The 19,994-nt window shown below is 41.1% G+C and overlaps 1 protein-coding gene across 7 annotated transcripts in view; it reads left to right on the forward strand.

The window, feature by feature from the left end:
* The first annotated feature begins 1,166 nt into the window (after nt 1-1,166).
* RAD51D (DNA repair RAD51-like protein) overlaps nt 1,167-19,994 on the forward strand; it is a 38,627-nt gene continuing 19,799 nt past the window's right edge. Inside the window, exons 1-10 of one of the 7 annotated variants that reach the window (XM_088898047.1) lie at nt 1,167-1,717; nt 2,456-2,639; nt 2,751-2,830; nt 2,904-3,019; nt 3,112-3,193; nt 3,366-3,500; nt 3,573-3,686; nt 3,763-3,853; nt 5,870-5,940; nt 9,422-9,544. In XM_088898047.1, the coding sequence (XP_088754173.1) occupies nt 2,639; nt 2,751-2,830; nt 2,904-3,019; nt 3,112-3,193; nt 3,366-3,500; nt 3,573-3,686; nt 3,763-3,853; nt 5,870-5,940; nt 9,422-9,544 (813 nt within the window). In that variant the 5' untranslated portion in view covers nt 1,167-1,717; nt 2,456-2,638. Of the gene's footprint in view, nt 1,718-2,455; nt 2,640-2,750; nt 2,831-2,903; nt 3,020-3,111; nt 3,194-3,365; nt 3,501-3,572; nt 3,687-3,762; nt 3,874-5,869; nt 5,941-9,421; nt 9,545-19,994 lie in introns of all 7 variants that reach the window. The other 6 variants (XM_088898046.1, XM_088898050.1, XM_019197230.2 and 3 more) reach the window with 6 other exon arrangements.

The following is a 19,994-nucleotide window of genomic DNA, read 5'->3' on the forward strand; positions in this document are numbered from 1 at the left end:
CTCGGGACAAGTCTACCTTGGGACGAGTATACCTCGGTGCAAGGTCACATTAGAACCACCTCGGTTCCAAGGCACTTTGGCATTCATATCAGGTCGAATCTAAAGAGCACGAGCTCAGGCAATGCTAACTGACCACCACATGGCAACCCCAGGGATCTCGTCACCGTATTCCGTGTCTTACAGGATCATACCTTGTAACAGTTAATATTATCTCCCCACTTTCCGATTCAGGCGGAAATGGTTAGCCTTACCGGTTGGTAGCGTTATCCCAACTAACACGGAAACGGATCCTATCGTAGCGAGAATTCCGGAACTACTCCACCGAACCCGCAAGGACTCCAGTATATAAAGGCTTCACCCCCCGGGGGTGAGGGGAGGCGTGATCTCTGCTCTCTAGCTCTCTCACAATCTAATATCTTTTTCAGTTCGCAACCAAGTGCTAACTTAAGCATCGGAGCGACCCCGCCGTTAAATAACCCCGGGTTCTCTGGTTCATCTTTTGCAGGTTCATCGAGCCTGTCGTTGCTGGTAGCCAGATCATCTCCTGCAGGGAGCAGCCGGATTGCGCTACATCATTTGGCGCCGTCTGTGGAAAACTGCTACTAAAAGCCCTTGTCTCCATTCAAAAATCTCAAGCTCAGAATCCATGGCATCCTCCTGCAACGCCGGGCAGAACGGTGAAATGAACGTCTCCGGGGAGCAGCCAGATCGCGTTACATCAATTTCTTTTTATTCTGTTTGTAGGCTGCATATATCACTTCGCTAGTACGAAAGAAAAGTGAAAAATCGTTTGCTTACAAGGAGAAACATTAATAGATCATATATGCTAGAATCCGATAATAGTTCTTGCAAGCTAACAAGATGTTTTATTAAGTGGCAACAGGATGAGGAGCCATTAGCTTTTTCAAAGGTACATAGTTTTTCATACATTTCAATTATGTAGAGCCACTGCGTGCCCTGCGATAAACCAGAGAGCACCTGGAAATTGGAAATTGGAAATCTAGAAACAGAGTTCACTTGTTTCATTCTTTCGTTTGGTTATATCATTTACTTTCTTCACCATGTGATAGATAAATCGGAATATCTGAAACCAATTGTTTTCCTTGGGATCTAAGAAAAGTCGCCTCCGGTTGCTTCTTTGTGATCTCAACGACTAGAGATAAATGTCGGTGGTTGTAGCATGTTTGCCTGCTTGGGTGAACGAGAGAGGAAAAATGGGATAGAACGCAGGAGGGAAATGAAAATAAAAAAAATGGAAGTAGGTTGGGCGCTCCGTCAGTTTGAAATATTAAGTGGGACCAATGACGTGTTTCAAATAATCCATATTGGACACAACATGGATTAAAAGTCTTACGAGGTTTTTATAATTTGAAATATAAAGCCGATTTTCAAATTCTGTATAAAAATGTACATCCGGGATAATCACAACATGGCGGAGCATTGACGCTGCTTACTTTGCAGAACTCGATAGAGTATAGCGGGCAGGGCACCCTAAAACCCAATGCCTCCCCTCTTTCAGATCTGGATTGCCGCCAAATTGCCTACCAGAAAAAAGGATCCCCACCAAACCAGTAAACTACAATATTTGATTTTATTGTTGTAACGCATGCACGAGAGCCTCTGAATGAAATGGCTCCATTGAAATCGCTGCAGCGTGAGTTTCCAATTATCGACTGCAATTTTCAGCAGTTTTGTGCTTCTCACGGCATTTATTCAGGTCCTACTCTGCCTTCGCGTCGTTTAAGACTTTCATTTCTTGAAAATAGTGATCGATTGAAGGGCTCCTCTACAATATCCGCAACTTAAGATTTGTAGCATTTTAGGGTTTTGTTTTGCTATCTAGATTTCTAAATGGCAAGAAACCTTAGCTTTTAAGTTTGGATCCATTTATGAGATGTTTTTTTGTACTCCTATGAATTTTCCTTTTCTGTTTGAAATTTGGCGGCCCGACTAGTTACTGCTAAAAGGGACGAGTACTTCCCAGCTTTACTTAGTTGATTCTCTACAATACTGAATGGGGGTTCTCTGGGGTTCCTCTTATTCCATGTGCTTGAACTTCATTATTACCGACTTTGTAAAATCTGGAATTTGTTTTGTAACACTTGAATTGGTGCAATAAATGTTTTGATTTTTAATGAATTTTGGCTTTGTTAAATAACCTAAGATTCAATGTTGAAATGGTTCAATTTCTTCGCCCAAGTCTTGCACTCTGAATATACAGTAAAAACTTAACTGCGTTAATGGGTTGGGGCATAGTAGAATTTTTAGGCTTTAGACAAGGAGGATCAGCAGACTGAAGGAGTAAACTGCTGAAGTGCAGTGGAAGGTTCGCTGCATTATATTGAAACCAACTGATGTGCAGTTAATAGGGTCCTGTGACTTATCTTAAGCAAGTTATGGTTCCATCAGAAAAACTGAACGTTGATATACTGTCTGTTTCATTATTGATGGACAGGAATTTGCAAGTCAAGCTGTCTGCTATATCAGGACAAGATTGAACCACTGGGTTAATCTATATTATTGATGTATCAGAATTTTCTCTGAATTGTCAATTACATTAATCCTCCTCTCTATTAAGCTCCAAGAGAATAACAAATACTGAGGAATATTTTGTGTGGAGAAATGGTGGTTCAATTAAAGTATGTGCCTGAGATTGGTTTATCATTCAATTGTTTCTATGCACAAGGAATCTGGTTAGCATTTTGTACTTGAATTATTAAATTTATGTTTCATGTATGTATCTTATGCAGTGGAAGACTTTCTTGTTCATGACCTCTATTCATTAGTTGCTTCTGCAGAACAACAGTCTTCTTCAGAGGAATTGAGGGAGGTTAGTGTTTCTCTGTGATAATCTTAAACCATATGATGAATGTACTTGCCCTTATTATACTATATTCAATTAGGGAATTAGTCAAGTTATCTCTATCATAGGAAGTCAGCATCAGCCATGGTCAAATGGTGTGGAGTTGTTGGGAGATGCTCAAAAGAATAAGCATGTCCTGCCAACTGGTTGTGAAGGGTACTTGAACTCAATATCCAACTCTGTACTTATGTTACGCCCAGGATATCTTGCTATTAAGAGACTTAGTTTTTATGGTTAATGTGGGTCAGGATTGATATGCTTCTACAAGGTGGATTACGTGTGGGTCATGTAACGGAACTAGTTGGGCCATCACCTTCTGGTAAAACACAAGTAAGAATTTCAATGTTCTGAAAGTGATAATTTTCTACTTGGTCAATTATAAATGGGCCTAAATTTCAGGTTGTTATGTGGATTTTATATTATTTGTTATGCTGCTTTGATCACTCATTAAATTGGTAGATCAAAGCCTTATTGTTGGATTTGATCCTGCAAATATGTTCAGGTTTGCCTACAGGCTGCTTCAAATGTTGCAGTCAAGTTCATGGGTGTTGTTATGTTCTTAGATACATGCAACTCCTTTTCACCTAGGCGCATGGCATGCTTTATCAATCAACACTTCAACACACCTGTTGAGGAGGTTTGGTCTATTATCTCTGTTATTTTTCCCCATTCTTCTATGGGGGTTTTTCTCATTAATTTTTCCTTGCAGGTGACACAAAAAGGTCTTAAAAGAGTTATGAGCAGCATATTATGCCAATCTGTGTTTGACATTTTCTCCCTCTTGGATGTGTTACGTCAACTAGAACTCAAATTGCAATTTCAGGTATTTCTCCAAGTACTATGAATGGCATTATCTTGTAAACCAATTCTTGTCATTGAATTCTGGAAAACTGATTCAGGTAAATACTGGAGATTGTAAGTTGCGGTTGCTTATTATCGACTCCATCTCATCCCTCATAACCCCAATTCTTGGTGGCAATGGTGCACATGGTAAACGATTATACATCCTTGTATGTTCCAAGGATTATATATTGGTTATTCTAAGGATAATATAACTGTGTAGTACATTTTTACCTTGAGAAGTTCTCATTGGAAAGTTTATTGGCAAGTTATCTTACTGGATGTATTTACCTTGAAATTTTATTGTGGTGAATAATGCATGGTTGCTTGTTTGAAGACAAGGTCTGTTTGGATAGAGTGGAGATTGGAAAGGCACCTTAGTCAGAATCAAGAATGTTTGAAGTTGGGCTCTAATCCTGAAACTCACAAATTAGGTGTTGGGGTAAGAGAGGAGGCTTTGTTTCAGGAGAAAGATGAATTAGAATAAGTCTGAGGAGGGGAAAGAGGAAGATGAGGAGGTGATTGTAGATTGAGTTAGAAAAATAGAAAAAAGATGGTGGATTTGGAAAAGGTAGTGGAAACTGAAGTCCAAGTAAGCAATTTGTTGGGGATATCTGTTTTAGGAGAGGAAGATTTTGCAAGAAAAATGTTTTGGGAATTAAAGAAGATTCTGATGAGTGAGGGAAGTTTTTTATGGTGTGTTGATGAGCAAGGGTTGTGTATGGATGGAGTAGGGAGCAAACTTTGGGTTCTTTGAGGGGAGTGGATTTAGACAGCAAGAGTGTTTTGATTTGTTAGGGCTAAGGAGGAGGAAAGAATTTTTGTATTTCAAGGGGTTTGGAGGGTTATGGTTTTTTTGGGTTATAAGTTTTTGTCCTTTGTTGCGAGTGATATCTTGTCACCTTCTCTGTACCTTCTATCTTTTCATTAAAATTTTATTTTTTATTTATTACCAGAAAATGTTATTGTTTTTCTTATTGCTGCTGCTGCTGCTGCAATCATTTGTTTACCGAGTAAATAAGCTTGGTTTAGGCAAGAATAAAGCAAAACCTGCCAGTAAGTGGTGCCATAAGTATCCAAAATCAGATCTTCTTTACACAGAGATGCTTGTCAATAATTGAGTTGCATGGGGAAGTTTTATTTAGTATCATTAACTTGGTTGCCTTCTCCTTTCCTCTTCTTATGTTTCTTTTTCTTTATCTTTTTCTCTTGTTTGTTCAGATAAATTTGGAATTGACCAGAATATATGTTTTAGTCACTGATATGCAGCATATTCAAACTTGCCACTTTGGCTTGAATCTAAAGTACTCTATTTTGTTATGAAGCTTTGAAGTGCACAGAGACGGGTCTTCTGCCAAGTGGAGTTGTAAGTGCTAACTGCTGAATTGGAGTAAACAGTTTGTCTGGGACCTGAACTAGATCATTAGAAATGTGTTGATTTTCCTAGTTAATGTCATCCCAGAACAAGTTATCTCATCAAGTTGTTAGCCATTCAAAAACTAGCATTATGTTCCAATTTCTGTCCAAGTAACCCTTTCTTGAAATAGGAGACAGAGACCAGTGCACATTCTATTTGTCCTATCAGAGTTCAGTATCTTTATTGGATCTTAAAAGCATCTTGTATTGTGTTAATATAACCTAGCCAGTAATTTTTCCCCCTTTAAAATAGGTAAGTGAAGCTGTATTGATCAGAATATAAAAAAACTGGATTAATCAGAGGAAAATGTGGTCTGTACAAAGAGAGAGTATATGTCAGTCATACACATACTATGTCATATAGTATATTAAATCAATCAATCACTCTGGAACTTTTCAGAATACAAGTAGACAGAGTCTTGCTAGACTGACTAAAGAGCATACTATCACCCAGAAGATGCAAATTATAGAATGAACAACTGTTGGCACCTATATGCACCATTTTATATATTGGTGCATGAGACCCCCCCTCTCTCTCTCTCCTTCCCTCCCTTTTCTTGGGTTGCCCTTTTTAATTAATTCCCCGGTTACTAAGCAGCAGCTGTCAATACTGAACGTAAACTTGTATAGGTGCATTTTGTTTTTGCTTGTGCCACAGTTTTTTTTGTTTCTTACCTGCATATTTGGCAGGAGATGAATTTGTTCTGAATTTGATTCTCATTGATTTATCATACTGGATTGAAAATGCAGGACATTCTTTGATGATATTTACTGGATTTTTGCTAAAGAAATTAGCACATGAATACAATATTTCTGTACTGGTAGGTTATGCTTAACCTCCCCAAGAGTTACCACTAGTTTACTAATGGCTCTATGAACTACCATTGGACATTCTTTGTTGTTTGGACAAAAAATATTGGTTTAACTACACATTATCTCTTTCTCCAAACACAGATGATCATGCATCTATACATGTATAATAGGCTAGTTGTATGTATACTCTTGTAACTTTTAGGAACCTAGACATTCATTGATGAAATAAAATATCAATGAAACATTATATTCACATCAGTAATGCAATACATTTTGAATAATTACATTTAATAAAGCTTCCTTACTAGATTGTCTATGATATTCCCATGCTATCAGTACATTTGATATTCTCATTTGGCCATTTATAAGTACATCTGAAAAGTGGTCTCCGGAAGAGTGGAATCCAAAGGAGGGGTTTGAAGATAAAAAAGTTAATCCAAAGTTTATTCTTATTTATCTTCTCCTCAGCAAACAAGCTAGGCATATTCTCAAAAAAGGGCAGTTTGTTGGGCGAAAAACCTATAATGCTGGAAGTTGTAATATCTAGGGTTTTATTGAGAAAGAAAACAAGAAGAGAAGAAAAGAGAAGAAAAGAGAAAGGGAATTATGGAGAAGAGAGTTACTTTGTTCACTCTCTCAAATTTGAGATTTTATATTATTGAGAGAAATTACAAGTAAGCCCTCATATGGGAGCCGAAATACGAAAGAACAAAAAAGACAAGAATACCCTTGCACCCAAAGTCCCAAACAATCCCAACACTCCCCCTCAAGTTGAGCATATATGTCAATCATGCCCAGCTTGCCTAGGTTCTTGGCAAACTTTGGATGATGAAGGCCTTTAGTGAGAATTAGTCAGTTGGTCTTCCGACCTTGCAAAGGGTAAGAAATGTGGAGACTCTATAACTTGATGTACCTTATTAGTATAGTCCTTGTTGTATATTACTTTTACATCTTATTCTTCTTTTCTCTTTCAGCCTTGCATGGGCATTCTTGTAATTGTACATATCTTTTAATATATAAGAGACTCTTTGAGGTGGGGGTCATTCATTCTTGACACCTCTAAGAGTATTCTTGTTCTTTTCTCTATTTGGCCAAGAGTGTTGACATGGTATCAGAGCAGGTTGCTCTCTGATCTATTTTGTCGCTCTCTTGAACCTTACTAGAAGCAGTAAACCTGCCGCATTAGGGCTGTCTTGATCAACCCTTTTCTGCTCTTTCTTCTTTGTGCAACCAACAGGAGAGATTTCTTTAGATCTATCTTGGGAAACATTGGTTTGAGGCCAAACTTCGGATCTGGTGTCTCCTAGACCTGATCTATTCTCCCTACAAACAACATCTGATTTGGTGAAGTTTTCGAAGGAGTTTCGATCTTCTTCTTAGGGCGGCAACATTGTACAGTTTCATTTTTTGGACTGCAACAGCTTTGGACTTCAGATCTGGTGTTGCCTAGACCTGATCTATTCCACCTACAAACATCATCTGATTTGGTGAAGTTTTTGAAGGAGTTCTGATCTTCTTCTTGGGGTGGCAGCACTTACAGTTTCCATTTTTGAACTGCAACCTTTTTTGGACTTTAGGCCTTCAACATTAGCATGCAATTTAAGTTTTCTCTCCAGATCGAAGGGTTCTCTCAAGCTCTCCTTAACCCTACACTCAGTTTCTGGTTTGGAGTTTTTAAGGGCTGCCTCAATCAACATAAGATACCTCCCTGTTCGTGAAGAAGATGTTTGATGTATTGGTAAATCACAGATATCTCTCAATCAGCTGACTCAATCAACCTATAACCCAAGATTTGGTGTTGTCCTAGGGTTTTCTTGCCTCCCATTTATTTGATTCAGACTTCGGATTCATATTTGAAAGGCCTTAGACTCGACAATCTTAAAAACTTGCCTTTTTTGGACTGTCATCTTCTTGATTGCTAAATTTGGTTGTCTCTGATATCCTTGTGCCTGGACTGCTGTTTTCTTGCTAAAATGGCCTTCGATAGTGGCGATTCTTTTGTTAAAGGTGATTTTCTGGCATCTATGGTTGAGCAAAACATTTGACAACTGGTAACATCTGCTATTCCTTCTGCTCTTTCTGCTATTGGCTTACCTGGTGAGTTTTTCGGTTATTGTGCTTCTCCTTCTCATATTTGGATCATTGACTCTGGAGCTACCAATCACATGACAAGAGCCTACCCTAACCAACCAAGTAACCTTACTAAAATCCATCACAAACATATTGTTGCTGCCAATGGTGAAAAGTTAAACATCATTGGTAGTAGTGATATGTTTCTTAAGCTTTTACCCACTGCATCTTTCCCTCTTACCAAGACCCTTCTTGTTCTTAATCTCACTACAAACTTGATTTTTGTTGGCCAATTAATTGATGAAGGTAACATTCTCATTTTCTCTTAGGATGGATGCTTGATTCAGGACCGGAACACTGGGAAGGTGAAAGGGAAGGGGCGCAGGCTGGGCCGTCTGTTTGCATTGGAGTTCGAGAAGCCTCAAACGGCAGCATCATCAGTTTATTTCAGTTCCTCCACTTCTAGTTCCTTTCTGAATCATAGAAATAATGTTTGGGACTTATGGCATAAGCGTCTGAGTCATTTACATTTTGAAAAGTTAAAATTTTTGTTTGATTCTGGCCTTATTAAGAATAAAGTTCCTTGCACACCTTTGATACATCTTGTGTTTCTTGTTGCTTAAGTAAGAGTCGTACCTTACCTTTTCCTCGCACATCTAAGCATGCTACCTCTCCCTTCGAGCTTATACATAGTGATGTCTGGATTGCTTCTGTCCTTTCTCGGCTTGGATACAAATATTTTGTGTCGTTCATTGATGATTGTACCGGGTACACATGGATATATTTTCTTCACCACAAGTGTGTTCCCAACATTTAAGTTGTTTCATGCTATGGTGCGGGTTCAGTTTCAATCACTAATGCGTATTCTCCATTCAGATTCAGGAGAAGAACACTAATGGAGATTTTTTATCCTATTTGAAGGATCATGGAATACAAGTGCAACGAAGTTGTCCAGATACTCCTTAGCAAAATGGTGTGGCCAAGCGCAAGAATGGACATATCCTTAGTGTTGTGAGGACATTATGGCAAGAGTGTCATACTCCACCTTCCTTTTGGGTAGAGGCAGCCAGTACAACTGTGTTGTTGATCAACTACATTCCTTCCTCAGTTCTTGGTAATATGTCTCCCTTTCAAAAGTTATTTGGTCATTCTCCAGATTTATCTATGCTTCATGTCTTTGGATGTGTGTGCTTTGTTCATATTCCCTCTCGTGAACGTTCTAAATTGTCTGCACAGTTTGTCATGTGTGCCTTTGTGGGTTACAGTCCTGCACACAAAGGATTTCTTTGTTATGATCCCTTTATTCGCCGCATTCGTATATCACTTAATGTTGTTTTCCTTGAGCACATTTCATTTTTTGCTGGAATTGCTAGATTGTCTGCACTATCTATTTTTATTTTGCCAAACTTTGATTCGCAGGATGCTCCACCTCCTTCTGCTGAGGACTTTCTCGTCTTCTTTCGCAAGCGGTTACGTGCTCTAGCCCCTGCACCTGCAACTCTCCTTCCTTTTGGTTCAGATCATCATCCTACCACTGCTCCTGTAAGTGATACCTCAACTTCAGACACTCTTCATACTTTTGTTCCTTTCCATCGTTCTACTCGTATATCTAGACCTCCTGACCGCTATTGTTTTCCTTCAAACCATAGCTCTTTGTCTGTTGTCCTATCCTCCACAGATGTTCCTCGCTCCTACTGGGAAGCTAATAGTAGCCCTCATTGGAAGGAAGCCATGGATGTAGAGATTCATGCTTTACATGAGAATGACACTTGTGATCTTGTGCCTTCTCCTCCAGATGCATCCATTGTTGAGAGTCGTTGGGTTTACAACATTAAGCTGTAGTCTGATGGATCTCTTGATCGATGCAAGGCACGTTTAGTTGCCCAAGGATATAGTCAAGAGTATGGTATTGACTATGAAGAAACCTTTGCTCCTATTGCAAAGATCACCACAGTCCGTGTTCTTTTAGTAGTGTCTGTTGCTCAGTCTTGGACCATATGCCAGCTTGACGTGCAGTGATCCTTCTTTAATATGTTGCCTCAAAAAATCTCTATATGGTCTAAAACAAGCTCCATGGGCATGGTTTGAACGCTTTCGCGATGTTGTTGTTGCTGCTGGATATAGCCAGAGTTCTTCTGATCACTCTTTATTTGTTAGGCGACGACCTCAGGGTATTACCATTCTCCTACTATATGTTGATGACATGTTGACTGGGAATGATGCTGAAGGCATTCGTGAATTGAAACTATTACTTCATAATTCCTTTCACATGAAGGACTTGGGGCCTCCCACATATTTCCTGGGACTGGAAGTGCATCACAGTGATCGAGGGTATTTTGTTTTTCAGTAGAAGTATGCCTCTGACCTTGTTAAACTTGTTGGTCTTAATGATGAAAAGCATGTTGATACACCTTGTGGGGTCCCTCATTTATCCCACTATGACTCGACCTGATATTTCTCATGCTGTCCAGGTTGTTAGTCAATTTGTTTATGCTCCTCGTCAGCCTCATATGACTGCTTTTCATTGCATCATTCGATATGTTAGAAGCACAACTTCCCAGGGGCTGTTCTTCTCCTCCTCTCCTATTTAGTTGAGAGCATATGCTGATGTGGATTGGGCTGGTTGTCCAGACGCTCGTAGGTCCACGTCTGGGTGGTGTGTTTTTATGGGTGATTCACTCATCTCTTGGAAGTGTAAGAAACAAGCAGTCTCCAAGTCTTCCACTGAAGCAGAGTATAGGGCCATATCTTCGGTTTGCAGTGAGATTGTTTGGTTATAGTCTTTCTTTATGGATCTTGTCATTTAGGTTCCTACTCCTATTCCTCTTTATGTAGACAATATGAGTGCTATCAAGATTGCATCTAACCCTGTCTTCCATGAGAGGACCAAGCACATCGAGGTGGATTGCCACTTTATCGGAGATCTCTTCACTATTGGGTCTATATCGCTTCCTCATGTAGCCTCAGACATGTAGGTTGCTGATATCTTCACCAAAGCTATGACTAGAGTTCGACATCTCTTTCTTATAGACAGATTGATGCTTATGTCGAGGCATCGGTTTGAGGGGGGGGGGTGTGGAGACTCTATAACTTGATGTACCTTATTAGTATAGTCCTTGTTGTATATTACTTTTACATCTTCTTCTTCTTTTCTCTTTCAGCCCTGTATGGGCATTCTTGTAATTGTACATATCCTTTAATATATAAGAGACTCTTTGAGGTGGGGGTCATTCATTCTTGACACCTCTAAGATTATTCTTGTTCTTTTCTCTATTCGGCCAAGAGTGTTGACAAGAAAATCTCTCCACTTACTATCCTTTCTTTGATAAAGTGTCTATCCACTTTGATATGTTTTGTACGGTCCTTTTTTTTATAAATGAGTAAGATTTTATTAATTCAGCAAATAAGTTACATGCAACCCATGGAAAGGCACCAGATGCAACATTTCCTTTAAAACTAGTTACAAATTATAAGTTCAAATGAAATTACAAAGGAGCCCAAATAAGGTTAGATCGAAAAACCCCCCTTTTGCAAGTGAGTCAGCCATTGGGTTTGCTGATCTGCCTACCCATTGAACTCTAATTGTCGTATTCCTTGTTAGCCATTTAACCTTTTTGAGGAGATCTCTATACATCCTGCAACCAAATCGACTATCACCTGGGAGTCCCCTTTAATAAGCAGATGCTCTATTCCTAGCTGGTTTGCAAACTTGATTCCTTGTACAACGACAAGTAATTCGGCCCTTAAAGGGTCTCCCACATTTGCAGGACTTGAATACAAAGATGTAATGCTACTGTCTTTATTTCTCAGCACTCTTCCTATACCCAAAGGTCCAGGCTTACCTCGGCTACTCCCATCAAATTTCAACTTAATAAACTCCTCCCCAAGTGGCATCCATTCAACCACATATCCGTTCTTCCTGGTAGAAGTATTAACCACTGCTAACTAGCTCCTCCATAGGTCATCGAAAGAGTATGCATCAAAGAGATTTAAAGTTTTCAACCACTAAATTGTCCTTGTCAAAATACATTCATTAACTTCCGAAAAACTTCTTTTTCACAAAAAGTTTTGGCGTTCCTTTCTTCCCAAACAGTCCACAACAAAGCTGCTTGATGTAGCGCAATCCGGCTGCTCCCAGCTGGAGGTGATCTGGCTTCCAGTAGACAATAGACTCGGTTGATCTGCAAAAAGTGAATCAGAGAACCCGGGGTTGCTTACCTGGCGAGGTCGCTCCGATGCTTAAGTTAGTACTTGGTTGCGAGCTGATAATAGCTTAGAATGCAAGAGGGCTAGAGAGCAGAGGTTACGCGTACCTTTCACCCCCGGGGGCTGGAGCCTTTATATAGTGGAGTCCTCGTGGGTTTTGCGGAGTGGTTCCAGGATCCTTGTTACGATGAGGTCCGTTCCGCGTTAATTGGAGATAACGCTGCCAACTGGTAAGATTCATCACTTCTGCCCAAATCGGACGGGGGAGATAATGCTAGCTGTTACGAGGCGTGATCCTGTAAGGCGTGGAATCTGGTGACGAGATCTTCGGGGTTGCCATGCAGTGGTCGATCAATATTACCCGAGCTAGTGCCCTTTGGATCCGACCTGGTATGAATGCCGAAGTGCCTTGGGACTGAGGTGGTCCTGATGCGATCGTGCACCGAAGTGAACTTGTCCCGAGGTGGACTTGCCTCGAGGTGGTTTGGTTATCCGAGCTCTATCCATTGCAGACTTGGTGCGTCGGACTGAGCTGTCACCCTTCTAGTAAGGTCGTGTCCACATGTCCCCCTATTACTAGGTCAGGCCAAATCACCCTACATCACTGCTCTTATGCACTTCCACATAATTCTTCCTCTCTTTTTTGTGCCATTCAAAAGTAGACGGACTAAACAACATGCTAATATTAGATGACAAGTTCCACCTACACTCAAACAACATAAAAATCCAATTCCATAAAGTTGCAACAAAGGAGTAAGAGATGAGTAAGTGGTGACAGTCCTCATTCTAAGCTTTACAAAGAACATACCAATTAGGGGATAAACACCATTTTGGTCTCCTCTTTTGTAGGTTTTCAAAGGTATTAATCTTACCATAATAAACTTTTCAACCAGAAACAACAATATTTGGGGGAATGGGCCTTGTCCAGATTTCTTTAATTGGGAAGTTCTAGGGTGCAGAAGTGGAGTAGAGGGACTTGAAGAAATAAGAACAGGTTAAGATGCTTTTCGGGTTAGGGGTCCAATTTCTTGTGTCAGGTTTGAGAGGATCTAGGCAAACAAACTCAAGTGAAGACAACAATTTTGATACACAAGAACTTTTGTCATCACGTAACCTTCTCCAAAAACCAAAATCCCAGTTTAAGGCCAAAGAAGCAGCTGGAGAGGAAATGAAACTAGAAACCGGCTCTTGCAAGTTTTGTACGGTCATGTTGCACAAGATTGTGGGCAATGTTTATGGCTGTTTGATTGTTGTAGTGGAATCTCATTGGAGTTCAGCTTGGATGCTTATCTTGGTCAATGAGATCTTCAACCAAAGTAATTCTAATACTCCATGGGCCATTGCCCTATATTCTACCTTAGCACTAGATCGATCAACAATTGATTGTTTCTTGCTTCTTCGTGAAACAGCATTACCTCCAACTAAGGCACAATAACCGGATGTAGATCTTCTATCATCAATAGCCCCTACCTAGTCTGCATCTGGGTAGGCCTCAACCTTTAGATACCCGTGGTTGGATTAAAACATCCCTTTACCAAGATATCCCTTCAAATAAACTAGGATTCTATTAATAGCCTTCATGTGGGAGGTTCTGGGCTCATGCATTTATTGGCCGACCACCCCAACTGCATATGATATATCAGGTCTAGTTAAATAGAGGTAAAGAAGGCAGCCAACCACTTTCTGCTTTTGTCTAGAAGAACATCTCCTTCAATGGTACTCAACTTGTGATTGGGATCAATTGAAGTTTTTGTAGGCTTGCATCCCAATTTCCCAACTTCATGGAGCAAATCAAGAACATACTTTCTTCAAGAGAGGAGGGTCCCCTTTTTGGATCTTGCAAAAATTCCAAGAAAGTATTTAAGATCACCGAGATCCTTTATCTCAAATTCTGAAGCAAGAAAGGACTTTGAGAGATACTTGAGATGTCATCCCCAGTCATAATGATATCACCAACATATACTATCAACATAGTCAATTGACCATCGAACTTCCTTATGAATAAGGTGTGATCAGCCTGAGACTGAGAGAATCCAATATTCAAAACAACATTTCTAAATCTGTTAAATTAGGCTTTAGGGGATTGCTTGAGGCCATACAAAGATTTCTTCAGATGACAAACTTTCCCTTCACTGTTAGGGAAGCTTACTCTAGGAGGTAAGTCCATATACACTTCTTCTTGTAGATCCCCATTAAGAAAGGCATTCTTCACATCCATCTGATATAAAGGCCAAGAAAAGTGGGCAGTAAGTGACATAATCACACAAATATAATTCATCTTAACAACTAGAGCTAAGGTTTCTAGATAGTCAATGCCCATAGATTTGGGTATATCCTTTGGCCACAAGGCGAACTTTATACCTTTCAATTGAACATCAGCTTTGTGCTTAATAGTGTACACCCACTTACACCCAATAGGAACCTTATCCTTGGGACGAGGCATAATCTCCAAAGTTTGGTTCTTTATTAAGGCCTCCATCTCTTGGTTCATAGCTTCCTTCTACTGAGGAGACTACATTGATTCTGTAACATTGCGAGGAATAGAAACAGAGGAGATGACAAAAATATAGGCATAATAGGAGGGTGAGAGAGCATCATATGACACATAATTAGTAATGAGATACTCAATACATGTTCTCTTTCCCTTCTGAAGGGCAATATGAAGATTTTTTTTTGATAAATAAAATCATCTTCCATTAATTCAAAGGTTGTTACATGAAAATCCCCTTAGAGGCGCGGGGTGCCGCCTCTCCAAACAACAAATATATAAACTACAATAGAGATTACATGAATGTTGATGTTAAACAAGAGTTACAGTTGCGCCCAGAACAATGTTTCCCTATTTGTCCCTTGTTTTGCCAAGACATTGGCAAATGCATTAGCTGATCTCCCAACCCATTGTACTGTTATAGACATACTTTTTGTCAGCCATTTGAATTTCTTTAACTCATTTTTGTAGCCCCAAGTGACTTCTTCTGGATTATTTAACCAATCCACCACTGTCTTAGAATCCCCTTTAATCAGAAGCTGCTCCATGCCCACTTCTTTTGCAAGAAGTATTCCTTGTATTGCAGCTAACAGCTTTGCCCGGATAGAGTTCTCATCACCTAAACGGCCAGATTAGAGTAAGACAACCTCTCCAACCTCATTCCTCAATACACCTCCCATCCAAGAGGGACCCGGGTTACCTTGGCTACTCCCATCAAAATTCAGCTTCAAAGAATCAAGAGGAGGGGGGACCCAACTAGTGAATACCCTTACCTTGGAGGAGGAACAGCTTGCTACCAACATCCAATCCTTCCAACAATCAGTAAAAGAGAAATGGTTAAATAATTCTAGAGTCTTTAACCAGTGTATTGACCTGTACATAATGCAATCCTTTAAGGCTTGACTGCTCCTTTTTCTTGGAAGATCTTGGCATTCCTTTCTTCCCATACTATCCATAACAATGCTGCTCACATGCACCTCCACATTTTCCTTCCTCTTTTATGGGGCCAAGAGAAAAAAGAAGGGTTAGAGATTGTGCTTACTTCTGCTGGCATATCCCAACTACACCCAAACAAAGATAGAAGCTGTTAGTGGTGTTAGTGAAGGGGTATTTCAGTCTTTGTACTTGTTGAGAATGCTGATGTGTACTGTTATGTTAGTTCGAGTGCCTCTTACTTAAAGAAGGGCACTCAAGTCTTTTTCAATAAGTCAATAATATAATAATAGGTCTGGCCGAATCAAGGGATGAACTTTTTTTCCCTAATTCGAACCAGCCTTTCTCTCTTTTCTCTCTTCTCTCTTTTCTTCTTTCCTCTCCTACTTCTTGCTGTCTACTTTACTCTACAGTCAACGAACAAGACAGAATTCTATGGCAGGTCAAACTTCAACATGGTATCAGAGCTAGGTTCACCAAATCAGACTTGCTAGAATTCTGCCTTCTGCGCATTCGAATTAGGGTTTCACTTGGGGTTCTCAGTTGTGAGTTGGAGACTGGGAAAAGGGCTGAAAAGGAGTGATCGCCCTCTTCCCTAGGAGGTCTCTATGCCTCCGATTGTGTCGTTGGTGATTGGTTGCTGTGGTTTCTAAGCCCTAGTTAGGGCTGGTACGTGTGGTGCAGTGGTGTCTCAGCCCTTCGTATGGTTGGCCTTCAGGCGATGAGGTAAAGTTTTTTTTATATATATTTTTTTGTTATGGAATACATGAGAGGTGTAGTACAGTTCGCATGATGGGTTTTCAGATTGCAGTATGCTAGGGTTTATGCTAGGGTTTATTCTGGTTTGTGTGTGATTCGAATGGCAATAGTGTCTACTTAATGGTGAAGCTTCCTATAGTTGTGGATTAATGTTGGTGGTGTTACAAGTGTGGTTTTCAGCTTTTGATATCGCTGAAATCAGTGTGTAGACCTCGGTGAGTAGGGGTTGTGGTGTTGTAGTTTTCAACATTTAATACTGCTGAAATCAGTGTACAGACTTCGGTGAGTAGGGTTTGTGGTGTTGCAGTTCTCAGCTGTTGAAATCAGTGTGCAGATTTCGATGAAGTGTCTGTGTGTAGTGTGCAGTGTGTAGTGCTCCTAATTCAGTGCTCAGAATTAAGGGAGTTCGGCAATGGCAGATAACAGTGATAGTAAACCTAGTGTCATGATATCTACTGACTACCTGAATGTCCAAATGACCTCCATTAAACTGAATGGAGAGAATTATGTCCCTTGGGCCAAGGCTGTAGAGGTTTTTCTGAAGGCGAAGAAGAAAGTGAAGCATATAAGAGAGGAGAAACCCCCCGCTAATTCTCAGGAGTATGAAGACTGGGAACAGGAAGATGCACAGATCATTACATGGTTGTGGAACAGTATGGAACCCAAAATCAGTGTGAACTTCATGTTTCTTGACACAGCCAAAGAGGTGTGGGATCATGCCAAGAAACTGTATTCAGGTCAGGATAATACCACTAGGGTATATCAACTGTATCAGGAATACTTCAATCTGCAACAGGGAAATCAGAGCCTTGAGGAGTACTATGCCAATGTGAGGAATATCCGTAATGAGTTAAATGTCTATCATCCTCTCACTTCAGATGTCAAAGTTCAACAGCAACAGCGAGAGCAGCTTGATGTAACACGGTTTCTGGTGGGGCTGAAGTCTGAGTATGAACCAGTACGAGCCCAGATACTAGGGGGATCTGCTCTTCCATCTTTAGAGGAGGTGTTTGCTCGTCTTCGGAGGGCTTCCATTGGATCTATGGACTCTAATGTCTCCGATAAATCAGCATTTGCAGTGTCAAGAGGCCGAGGTGGCAGAAGTGGGACTCGAGGAACCCAGCCTGGCAGGAGTGGTAGTGGTGGATCTACACATATCCGTGGTGGTGGTCGTACTGGAGGCAGAGATTCAGGGGGAGCTCGTGGTAGAGGACGTGGCTCGGGTCCACGGAAGTGTACTCACTGTGGTTTGGATGGACATACCATTAACTACTGCTATGACTTACATGGTCCTCCCTCGACGTGGGCCAACCATGCCATGACTAGTGACACCAGTTTCAGCCCTACACAGGAGAAACGGTCAGCTGACCCGATGCCTTCTACTCCCTCAGATGGTCCATGCAAGGAGATGGTGAGTGTTCCTCGTGATGAGTATGAGAGGTTTGTTCAATCCAAGTCGCAGCAGAACACAGCTTCCTTTGCACACTCAGGTATGGCTTGTTTGGCATCCACACCCAACCCCTGGATTATTGACTCTGGAGCCTCCGATCACATGACGGGAACTCCAGGTGTGTTTTCATCTCTCACTCATTGCTCAACATCACAATCTGTTACCCTTGCTAATGGCTCCACGTCATCTATCTGTGGTGTTGGTAATGTTGACCTAGACCCTGTATCCCTATCCTCTGTTTTATATGTACCTAAGCTTCCATTTAATCTTATGTCTGTTAGTAAGCTGACCAAGTCACTTAAGTGCTCCATCACTTTTTACCCTTCTATGTGTGTTTTTCAGGATCTCAAGACGGGGATGAAGATTGGTGGAGGGCATGAAGCCGGTGGACTGTATTATCTTGATGGTGGTGGACGAACGTCAACGGCTCTTCAGTCATCCATTTCTCCTCTCCAGTGGCACTGTAGATTTGGTCATCCTTCGCTGAAAGTGTTGCAGTCCTTAGTCCCTTCATTGAGTCAACTTTCTGTTTTAGATTGTGAGTCTTGTCAATTTGGGAAACACCATCGTGTTCCCTTTCGTTCTAGGGTCGATAACCGTGTGTCGAGTCTTTTTTCTTTAATTCATTCAGATGTTTGGGGTCCTTATAAAGTGATGTCATATAATGGATACCGATATTTTGTTATTTTTGTTGATGACTGTTCAAGAATGACGTGGCTCTATTTAATGAAAGAAAGAAGTGAATTATTTTCCATCTTCCAGAAATTTTATGCTGAGATCCGTAATCAATTTGGTGTTCACATCAAAATTTTCCGTTCTGATAATGGTCGTGAATACTTGTCTTCATCTTTTCGAGAATACTTGGACCAACATGGCATTATACACCAAACTTCATGTACCTATACTCCGCAACAAAATGGGGTTGCTGAGAGAAAGAACCGCCATCTTGTAGAAACGGCACGCTCCCTCATGCACCACATGAATGTTCCCAAAACTTTTTGGAGCGATGCAATGCTCACCTCTTGTTTCTTAATTAATCGGATGCCCACGTCTATCCTTGATGGTCGTTCTCCTTTTAGTGTCTTATTCCCCAACATGTCTCCGTTTCCGCTTTCTCCTCGGGTATTTGGGTGTGTCTGCTTCGTTCATAATCTGAGTCCCGGGACTGACAAGTTAGATGCACGTTCCATGAAGTGTATCTTCCTTGGTTATTCCCGAACTCAGAAAGGGTACAAGTGTTATCATCCTAGTTCTCGTCGTTCCTTGGTATGTGCTGATGTTACATTCTTTGAGTCTACTCCGTTCTTCGTGGGGTCCGGTGCTGCTGCTTCCCCCACATCACCACCTCCTCTTCCTCTTCCTGTGGCTGATCCACCTCCTTTGGTTCCAGTCATGCCTACGTCCTTGCCTCCGGTGCCACCATTGGTTGACCGTCCACCCATCCGTCACGTGTATACACATCGCCCACGTGTACCGGCTGCAGCTCCTCCAGCTTCATCACCGTCGACAGATCCAGCTCCAGCTTCGACACCAGCCTCCGACCTAGATCTTCCTATTGCCTTACGGAAAGGTAAGCGTACTTGCACCCTTCACCCTATTTCCAATTTTGTTTCACTTACCCACCTCTCCGCTTCCCATCGCCAGTTCATATCTTTGTTATCCTCCGTGGTTGTTCCTAAGGATGTCCAGGAAGCCCTTACCTCTCCAGAGTGGTGCCGTGCTATGGAAGAAGAGCTCTCTGCTTTGCATCATAATCACACTTGGGATCTCACCGCTCTTCCTCCTGGGAAGCAGGCTGTCGGTTGTAAGTGGGTGTATAGTGTTAAGTACTTGCCAGATGGTCGTGTTGAGCGCCTGAAGGCGCGGCTGGTTGCCAAAGGGTACTCCTAAAATGGGCATTGACAGATTGAAGGCATTCCTACAGGAACACTTTCAGACAAAGGACCTTGGCAAGTTGAAATACTTTTTGGGCATAGAGGTAGCAAGATCTAAGCATGGCATTAATTTGTGCCAGAGGAAATATGTGCTTGATTTACTGGAAGAAACAGGATTGTTGGGTACTAAACCGGCTGAGACACCTATGGAAACAAATACGAGGCTGAGCAGTGATATAGGTGAAGTGTTTGAAGAGCCTGGAAGATACCGACGACTTGTAG

The sequence above is a fragment of the Nelumbo nucifera genome, chromosome 2, assembly GCF_055504915.1.
Source record: "Nelumbo nucifera cultivar China Antique chromosome 2, China Antique-T2T, whole genome shotgun sequence".
Taxonomy (NCBI): Eukaryota; Viridiplantae; Streptophyta; class Magnoliopsida; order Proteales; family Nelumbonaceae; genus Nelumbo; species Nelumbo nucifera.